The sequence below is a fragment of the Momordica charantia genome (genome assembly GCF_013281855.1).
Source record: "Momordica charantia cultivar OHB3-1 chromosome 1 unlocalized genomic scaffold, Mcharantia_2.0 BLBB01000001.1, whole genome shotgun sequence".
NCBI classification, from domain to species: Eukaryota; Viridiplantae; Streptophyta; class Magnoliopsida; order Cucurbitales; family Cucurbitaceae; genus Momordica; species Momordica charantia.
In genome coordinates, this window is record NW_028275157.1 from 24,573,940 (window position 1) to 24,584,280 (window position 10,341).

General features: G+C 45.5%; 1 protein-coding gene across 1 annotated transcript; it reads left to right on the plus strand.

Moving 5' to 3' along the window:
- Positions 1-657: 657 nt before the first annotated feature.
- Positions 658-2,672, plus strand: LOC111015710 (transcription factor DYT1). Its single transcript, XM_088126233.1, has 4 exons — positions 658-1,054; positions 1,156-1,329; positions 1,421-1,597; positions 2,334-2,672. The coding sequence occupies exons 1-4, from the start codon at positions 854-856 to the stop codon at positions 2,400-2,402; spliced, it is 621 nt and encodes a 206-aa protein (XP_087982359.1). The 5' UTR covers positions 658-853; the 3' UTR covers positions 2,403-2,672.
- Positions 2,673-10,341: the final 7,669 nt, after the last annotated feature.

The following is a 10,341-nucleotide window of genomic DNA, read 5'->3' on the forward strand; positions in this document are numbered from 1 at the left end:
AAGATCAACAAAGCCGCCAATAGGTCGATCAAGATCCACAAGTTGCCAATAGGCTGATCAAGATCAACAAAACCACCAAGATGCCGATCAAGATCAACAAAACCACCAAGATGCCGATCAAGATCATCAACAAACTGCCAATAGGCTGATCAAGAACCAACAATCTCCCCTAGCCACTCACGTTTTATTACCAAGTTGTAGGAATGGAAATCAAATAGTGAGACTCACACAACTTTTTGATTTCCAATCTTACTCTAGCCCCTCACGTTTTAATAACATATTTTATTTAACTGTTTTATACTTTTATTAGTCGATATGATTTTATTATAAATTTAACATCGACAAAGTAACTTTTTCCATCGTAACAACTAGTTCCTTTCCATTTCATTGATGATGTTGCAAATTAAAATTTTGATTTTGGAAAAACTTAAAATGATTGTCTAAATTGTTTTTTTTATGGCATTACTTTGATGTGATTTTTAAAAATTAATTATACTAATATATATATATATATATATATATATATATTTTTCAAAATCACCTAGCATTACTCCGAAACACAATCTTATATTACAACAAAAATATTCTCGGCGTACGTCTCGGACGGGGTAATAAAAAAAAAAAAAAAAATTCTCGCTCCAGAGAAAACCGGTCTTCCCATTTATTCGTGCCTCCCCCTTCAGCAACACGAAATGAAAATTGCGCCGATCATAAATTTCTAACCGCCAAGATTCTCTATCATTGAAATGTTTCAAATGTGAATACTGCCGTTACATAACTAACCTATTCATTTTAGTTCCGTGGGGAAGAGCTTTTCGTCCCACAGGGAGAGACGATCGACACTCTCAGCGACATGGCATTTGTTGGCTTTCAACCGGACGAATTACGCATGATTGAAGAGGAGAGCGGCAGCAGCTCAATAAAGGGCCAACGACGATCCACGGACGAGTCTGCTAAATACAAATCGAAGAACCTCCATGCGGAGAGACGACGGAGGCAGAAGCTTAGTGATAGGCTATTATTATTACGTGCTACTGTCCCAATCATCACAAATGCAACCTCCCGAATCTCTTCTGATTAATCCTTTATTTTTCTAGTTTAGCACCTTCAAAACGTAGCCTTATTTTCTTATATTGATTAACTCGATCCTTTTAGATGAATAAAGCCACAATTATCGAGGACGCAATAACGTACATCCAGCAGCTGCAACAGAAGGTTGACATTCTCAAAGACCAGCTTGTCGAATTGGAGGCCTCATCTGAAAAAAACATATGGCCTACACCACGTGATATTGAAGCGCCAATAAACATCAAGAGAAGTTATATTCAGGTTCGCATGCTTATATAATTCACGAATGTTCTGCAATATTTCATCTTAAAAAGTTTTAATCATAACTCATGTGAGTTATTGCTGAAAACAGGCAGATGTGAGGGTTACTCAAATTGACGAACAAAAACTCTGGGTTAAGATACTTTTTGAGAAGCAAAAGGGCGCCTTCACTAAATTAATCCAAGGGTTGGATTCTTTTGGATTTGAACTCATTGATATTAGTGTCACAACAGTGAAAGGAGCAGTTCTTGTAACAACCATTATCAATGTAAGTCTTAATAACAACAATTCCTAAAATGTATAACCAACCCAGGTTTTATTTCATTTTTAACGTATTAGAGCAGGAGGTCTTTCTTCTTAACAGTTAATGAGATTGACAAAAGTTGTATTTATATATCTCATAAATTTGACAACAATTTTCTGGACTATAGTTTTTTTGTTCTTCTTCTTCTTGTGTTTGGAAGTTTTCGATCCTGCATTTATTTATTTAGGTTGGTTTGATAATAATATATATTTTGTTATTTTGTCTTTAGTAATTATGCTAGCTTTGTCTCAATATCTATAAAAATAGATTTTAAAACATGACTTCTTTTTAATTTTCAAAATATGTGATAGTGCTTCAAAGTTTAATTTTCAGAAATAGACATTTAAAAAATAAAATGATTTACAATGGGACTTATTTAAATATAGTTTTTGAAAAATAGAAGACTTGTATGCGTTTATTTATTTGTGGCATACATGTATTCATTACAACAGGACATACGCGATTTCTTACCCTATTGTCATAAATGTTAGAATTGCACACAAGCATGAGTGACTAACATTAATGTTAAAAATTGATTTCAAAAAAAAAAAAACATTAATGTTAAAAATCGAATAAAAAAATACAGTAATGTGTTATTTACTCCAGGGATTCTATTCAAGTGAGTCAACTTTACGCAAATATGTATGCTGCATTTACTCGAAGGACTAATTTTTGTTTGATGTCCAATTATATTTACCAGGGGTGTTTTGGTACATCAACGGTTCAGCACACCGAAGACTTATTGCTGGGCATCGTCAATGGGTTTTGAAGGCATTACTTTAGACACACACTTGACACGCCATTGAGATATTGCCCACTTGTTAAGGCTTTTTATTGCGTGAGAAGATACATTCAAAACTATTTATTGTTTTCAAGGTTCGATGTTTGTACCTTCAAGTTTTCTGTATCTCGTGCATACGACTTTTATTAGGAATATGTAACTGAAGTTGGTTATTCAACTTATTTTGGTTTAGTTTGATTTGTTAACCATGTGGTTACTCTCTGTTTTAGTATTTGTATGAGAGAGACAATTTGTATACTTTTAGAGGTGATATTAATAAAATTCATTCATTCCTCTCTGCATGACGTGATAACTTTAACAAATATTTCCTAATTAAAGCTACCAATTTCAGATTGTTTTATTTATCCTTTGTATTTTTAACTTCAAAAATCAATGGTCAAAGGTTTATCAAAATTGGTGATTAAATTAACTTCAAAGGCTCTGAGGCAACGACGGACTTTCCGATCATGTAACCTTTGAGCACAATCTTCGGTGGCGGTGGGGGTGGTTGATCTTTGGATTCCTCTGTTTTTTTTTCCTCCTTCTCGGGTGTGGATTCCCCTATTTTTTTCCTCTTTATTGTCCTTGTCTTGTCCAGCCACTGGTTTCTTAATTTTCATTTTCTGGGCCAATCTTTCTCCTAGTTTCTTCTGTCGGGCTTCTTTCTTCTCTCCCACAAACTCCTATCTATCTCTCTTCTTTCATTTGGTGGGTTAGGGTTAGATGGAGGAAGAAGAAATAGAGACGGTAGATAGGTTTGGATTGACCTGGAAATTGTCATTTCCACCGGCTGAAGGGGAGAAGAAAAATGTATTTTTAAACAAGAAAAATCTTTGATGTCAAGTCATCGATCTGTTATCTATTTAATGGTTAACGGTAGTTAACAGCAGGAACCAAAATAAATCAGTTTAAAAGTACAAGGATTAAGTATAGGAACGAAAATGAACCCAACTTCAAAGTACAGTGACCAACATAGTATTTTAACCAATTGAATAATATTTCGCCACTAACTAGTTAGTACAAATCTTTCTACATGAAAAAGGTTGAACCAAAGTTAAACCAAAATTTTCTTTAACAATTTAGCTCACAGAAATTTTAATACCAATCAATCAACAAAGGGAAATAAGCTCAAACAAGGAAAATGAGAAGAACACGCAAAAGTTATAGTGGTTCGCGCAGATGGTCTACATCCCTTGAGCATCCACTGAGCAAGGCGAGTTACTGTCTTTATTTACATCATTGTTAAATCGAACTATTATTACAATGGGAATTGATATCCCGCTAATTGATACAAAATAATTTTGGGTTAATAGAGCCAAAAGAGGAGAAAAGAACTAGAGAACACCTGGGCTAGGACTGCCATAGGGCGCCATGACGCTACAAACCTAGAAGGCACGACTGCAGAATGTTAGTTGTCGAGAAGGAAGAGCCTAGGCTCGCCATTCGGGTGCCTAGGCACTGTCCCGCTGCACCACAACACTACGTCTCCGATTCTGCCCAGTATTTCATTTTATGAGTCCCTTTTCTTTTATGCTTTGTATTAGACATAGAAGTCCCTATAAATAGGTGGTTTGAGACTTGTATTCATTAGTACAAAATCCAAATAAAAGAGACTTGAGTGGTTATGCGAAGTGTGCGAAAAAGAGTGTATTCCGTGGGTTTAGTGTGAGTGTTTTCAATTGTGTAATCCTAAGAAGCCATTGTTAGGGTGAAGCAAGATGGACATTATATAATGATATCTTTGAGTGAGAAGTCTGTTTATGCAAGAATATGCACAACAACGTATTTCAGATTGCAACTCGAACTCGGCTTCCGGGCCGATCTGAACACTTGCGCGGACCTGCACAAAAAGGTGAGCACTCCGACGATCAAGTCAGTATAAGTCGGATTCCCAGTTTAGTTCGAGGTCAGAAATCATCGTACCTGATCGTGGAGTGAGGCCTTCTACTTATGGGTGGTAGTCCCGCTAATCTCGCGACGGTTACACCCAGTAATCTCGGGACCGACGGTTACGCCCGATAATCACGCCGCTGACAGTTGCTCACATTGGCCCCTACCGAGCTCCCCGGTAGGTCAGATCTGGGCCAGGTTCACCTCGGCCCTCATACTTAGCATTTGTCGACGTTAGTGGCGGCCATCTCGGCTATCCGAGCTGAGATGACTCATGAGTCATCTTGGAGCATTAATAGGGGTCCTCCACGTGTCCAGGGTATTTTCTTCCCCAAACATTGGCCCCCTCTCTGTCTGGTCCGATCTCGACCTGGCAGAGAAGTTCATTCGATTTGCTTTGAACGCATGGCGACTTCCTATTCGTGGGAAAACATAACCGCTGCGGAAGATTTATCGTCGGAAAATTCAAATATTCCGACGCTTCGGATCTTAGGGAGGATCCTAGCCGCTCGTTGATTACACGTGTACGGCGGGGAAATTTTTCCGATGGGCTATAAATGCCCCCAATCCTTCAGGTCATACCTTACGTTCCCTGAATTCTTGGAGTTCGATCTGAAGGCAGCTCGAACCCTTGGTAGGTCGGTCCCTTCCCTCACTTTCTCTTTTGAACGTAGTTGTCATGTCATCCTCTTTTAGCAGTAACTTAGGATCCGATGAGAACCTAGCTCGTAGGTTAGAGTCCGAGCTCGAGGAAATAGAAAACTTTAGATTCTCCGATGACGGGGAGGATAGTGACGCCTCCACTTCAGGTCAGGGTTTGGAATACCCTTCTAGGATACCTGAGCACTACCTCGGATCCCTTCGTAGGGGGTTCGCTATCCCTGAGAACATCCACCTCAGGCTTTCGGAGGAGGGGGAGAGAGCTGACAATCCTCCAGAGGGATGGGTCACTCTCTACTTCAAAATGTTTGAGTACGACCTCAGACTTCCCCTTCACCCTTTCGTCCAAGAATTTCTCTTCCGGACGGGGTTGGCTCCGGCTCAAGTGGCCCCCAATGGGTGGGTGTCATTTTCGCTTTGGCCATCCTTTTCTGGCTACGAGCTCGGGATAGTGAGGAGGCCGAGCTGTTGGACGTAGACCAGCTCCTCGCGTGCTTCGAAGCGAAAAGGATAGCTAAGAAGCCTGGTCGGTTCTATATGTGTGCAAGGAAAGGTGCAGGCGGTATAGTTAAAGGGCCGACCTCCATCAAGGGATGGGTGAGGAAGTGGTTCTACGCTTCTGGGGAATGGCTCGCAAAGGATGAGTCAGGTCGTTCCTTCTTCGACGTCCCCACTAGGTTTGGGAACCTGGGTACGGAGTAGTTCTTGCTTTTTGTAATTTTCTTTTCTGTCATTCAGGTCTAACTCAAATTTGGTCTTTGTGCAGTTTCAATCCGACCAGTCCCCGAGCTTACGCAAGCCTCCTTCGACACGCTGAAATACTACAAGGAGCGCTTTCCGAAGGGTAGGAAGGTCGGAACCCTGGTGACCGACGAGCTGCTGCTTGAGTCCGGGCTGCTAGATTACAACCCTGCAGTTCGTCCCATCGAATCCTCAAGGCCGAACTCTGAACTTGGTATGCCGAGCTTGCCTCCCCCCTTTTTCCTTTAACCTTGTGATGACCTCTATTTTTATTTTGCAGCCATGGTTTGCGGATTTGCAAGCAGCGTGAAGCGCAAGTCCAAGGGCCGAGCCCATGCTCTTGAGGCCGCCCAGAGTTCGAAACCTACCACCCCTGCCGTGGCAGGGCCTGCCTCGGAAGATCCAGCCCCAGTGATCGAGCTGGAGTCTTCTGGGGGTCCCTCGAGGGAGAAGCGCCCCAGGGATCAGACCGAGGCGGTGGACGTCCCGCCTTTGGGCGAGGAGGTGAGGGAGGAAGCCCCTCTGAAGCGAAGAAGAAAGAAAAAGAAGGCGATCTCCCCTCGGAGGTCGGAGCTTGCAGGGTCTTGCCTGCAAGTTTCGCAGATCGGGTAGACGATCCTGTGGCCAGGATGGGCGGGACGTCCGACGTGATGGCACGGTTCAGAGTTGAGCCGTCAAGTTCCGGGGTGAGGGATCAGGTGTCCCGCATCTCAGCTGCAAGTTTGGACCGCTGCCTAAGAAGGGCGTCCAAATTTGTGAGCGACCTTGGGTCCGTTCTGCAGAGGACCATCGATTACGCCGCCGAGGTAAGACTAGCGTCCCCATTTTTGCTTAATTTCGCCTAACAGGTAGCTCGGTCTAACCTTTTCCTTGTACCGTTTCTCAGGCGTTCGTTGCTTCCATTCAATCGGCTCTGGCTGTAAAGGCCGAGCTGGATGGGAGGGAAGTTTTGGCAGCAAGGGAGAAAGAGGAGTTCTCTGCTGCCTTGGAGGCTGCTTCCTCCACCATGAAGGATGAGCTGCTGAAGGCTCACTCTGAGGTGGAGATTTTGAAGGCCGAGGTGGAGTCCCAGGCCGAGCTGCTGAAGAAAGAAGAGGACAGACGCAAGGCCCAACTCCGAGCTGCCCACGCTATCACCAGGGGCCTGGAGAAGGACAAGGACGACATGCTCCAGGCACTTGATGCGAAGGATAAGGAGCTGGAGCATGCGACTGCCGAGCTGGAGACGACGAAGGAGCGCCTCAGCAATGGAGTCCTATTGAAGGAATCGTTTAGGCAACATCCTGACTTCGATGGATTTGCCAAAGACTTTTCTGACGAGGGCTTCAAGTTCCTCATGAAGGGCATTGCTTCCGACATGCCCGACCTTCAGATCGATCTCAGCGGTCTGAAAAGGAGGTATGCCGAGAATTGGGCGTCTGGGCCTGGCGGCACCCCTGGCCCCCAAGCGTTGGTGGATCAGTATGTCAGAGATCTGGACTCTGACTACTCCGATCTCGAAGAGGACCAGGTCGGCACCACACAGGAGGGCGCTCCTCAAGCGGACTCTTAGGCGATCATCCTTCATGAGGTTTTTCTCTGTTTCTCTTCTCTTCCTTTTTTTGTTTGTAAGTGTCAGGGCAGAGCTGCAAGGTCTATAAGCCTTGGCTCTGCTCTCCATTAATGAAGAAGCTTTGTTCGATTTTACCTTGGTGTCGGCAACATCGTTCATTTCTTTGCTTTTTCCTTGAACTGCAGCCAATGTCACCTCGCACCTCTTACCTTTGAGGTCGCGCCTTCAATTAAAATAGTTGTAAGTTTTGAGTTTGAATCTCTTAATGTTCAATGCATTGCACCAACTCTGGATTTTTTAACATCGCACCCTTTAACTTAAAAAAGGTTAAAAGGCTAAAATCCTAAGTCCGTAGCTATTCTTCATATCGCACCTCGTACCCTCAAGTTCGGAGGCTTGATCATTTTGAACTTTTCACATTGCCCTTTTGCCTTGAGCCTTGAAGGTTTGAGTTTTAAGTTCGTCAGTGGTTTTGGCATCGCACCTCGTACCCTTAGGCTTCAGAGGATTGAATTTGAACCAACTGCTGGAATGTGATCGCGTGGGAGTCCGTGGCCCCCATTTAATTTCTGGTCGAACTCGGAAGCATGAAATTAAATCATCACATTTATTCTGATCATAATTCTTTTGGAACAGTCTTTACAGATTCATTGAAAATCCTTTTGGTATTTCATGGATAATAGCGCTTCAGGTGCTCCGCGTTCCACGGGTGCGCGAGGACGTCTCCTTTCAGATCGGCCAATATGTACGTCCCAGGTCGGACTATGCCCTTGATCTCAAACAGGCCCTCCCAGGCCGGATCAAGGGCACCTACATGCATTTGGACCCTCCTTAAGACCAGATGTCCGACCTGAAAGGCCCGAGGTCGAACGCGGGCATTGTAATGTCTGGCCATTCTGCCCTGATATTCCGCCAGGCGTAGCTGGGCCATTGCTCTTCTTTCTTCCAACAAGTCGAGGTTGAGGAGCAGCTCTTCCTCATTTGTCGTAGGTTCGAAATGCTCTACTCTGTCAGATGGTATGCCGATCTCAACCGGGACTACAGCTTCGGAGCCGAAGGCCAGGGAGAACGGGGTCTCACCCGTCGACTCTCGTTGGGTGGTCCGGTACGACCATAGAACCTCTGGTAGCTCCTCGGCCCACCTGCCTTTCTTGGAGTCCAGTCTAAGTTTGATGCCTCGCTTGATGATCTTGTTGACTGCCTCCACCTGCCCATTTGCTTGCGGATGTGCGGGGGACGTGCTAAGATGACTTATGCCAAGTTTGCTGCAAAAGTCTTTGAACTTGGCGTTGTCAAACTGCTTCCCATTGTCTGTCACTATGGCCTGCGGTATACCAAAGCGACATATGATATTCGTCCATACGAAGGACGTGACTCTGGATTCCGTTATGTGGGAGAGCGCCTCGGCCTCGGCCCACTTGGTGAAGTAATCCACAGCAACCACAGCGAACTTGGTCTGACCCTTGCCCAAAGGGAAAGGACCAATGATATCTACCCCCCACTGCGCGAATGGCCACGGGGTCGAGATGGGGGTGAGCAGCTCGGGAGGTTGGTGGATTATGGTTCCGTAGCGTTGGCAATTGTGGCAAGTTCTAACGAACTTCTTGGCGTCCTGGCTGAGGGTCGGCCAATAGTATCCTTGTCGGATCACTTTGGCTGACAGCGACCGGGCGCCTGAGTGATTACCGCACACTCCTTCGTGGATCTCTCTGAGGACGTACAAGCCCTCTTCAGGGGTAGGCATCTCAATAGAGGCCGGGAAAAGCCACGTCGGTACAATGCCCCATCTCGGACCACGAACCGAGCTGCCCGCCGTGCCAACTTTCTGTGCTCCTCGGGGTCGTGTGGTGAGTTGCCCCTAATGAAGTCCGCAATCCATGAAGATTCTGGAGCGCCGATCTCCATCAGATCTGGCTCTGAGATCGAGGGATTATCTAAGATCTCGACGGGGACCGACCTGGCCAGGTCGGTCTCGTACGCCGATGCTAACTTGGCCAAGGCGTCAGCATTAGAATTTTCTGCTCGCGGAATCCGGCTTACTTCGTAAGTTCGAAACTGGGTGAGGTACGATCTGACCTTGCCCAAATATTTCTCCATCCGGGTGTCTTTGACTTGGTACTCGTCCTTGATCTGGCTCACAACCAGCTGGGAGTCACTGAAGACCTTAACACAAGAGGCCCCCAATGCTCTAGCGATTCGTAGGCCGGCAATAAATGCTTCATACTCAGCCTCGTTGTTAGAAGTCCGGAAGCCGAACCGCAAGGCATACTCAAATCGCTCGCCCCCTAGTCCGAGCAAGAGGACCCCGACTCCGCACCCCTTCTCATTGGAGGATCCGTTGACATAGACTGTCCAAGGTAGGTCGGACTCGCTCAGCTCGGAAGGTGGTGTGAGCTCGGCTATGAAATCTGCCGCTGCTTGTCCTTTCAACGCAGTTCTGGGTTCGAACTGGATGTCGTACTCACTTAGCTCTATTGCCCACTTCATTAGGCGTCCAGATGCTTCCGGCTTATGGAAGATGTTTTTTAGGGGCAAGTTAGTGAGCACCACCACCGTATGGTCTTGGAAGTATGGTCTGAGCCGTCGGGCCGAGGTGACCAAAGCGAGAGCCAACTTCTCCATCTGAGGGTATCTAGTCTCGGCTTCGGTCATAGCCTTGCTTGTGTAGTAGACCGGGTTTTGCCGCACTTCCTCTTGCCTGATTAGGACCGAGCTGACGGCTTTGTTAGATACTGATAAGTACAATTGGAGCTTGTTTCCCGGCATGGGCTTGGCGAGCAAAGGTGCCGAACAGAGGTAACTCTTCAATTGCTGAAACGCTTGCTCGCACTCCGCTGTCCATTCAAACGGCCCTTTCTTTCGTAGGATTTTGAAGAAAGGAAGGCACTTATTTGTCGATCTTGAAACAAACCGGCTCAGGGCCGCAATCCTGCCATTGAGACACTGAAGCTGCTTCAGCGTCTTCGGTGCCTCCATCTCGGTCACGGCTTTAATCTTTTCGGGGTTGGCCTCGATTCCCCGGTTATTCACCATGAAGCCGAAGAATTTTCCCGAAGAGACTCCAAAGGCACACTTAGCGGGGTT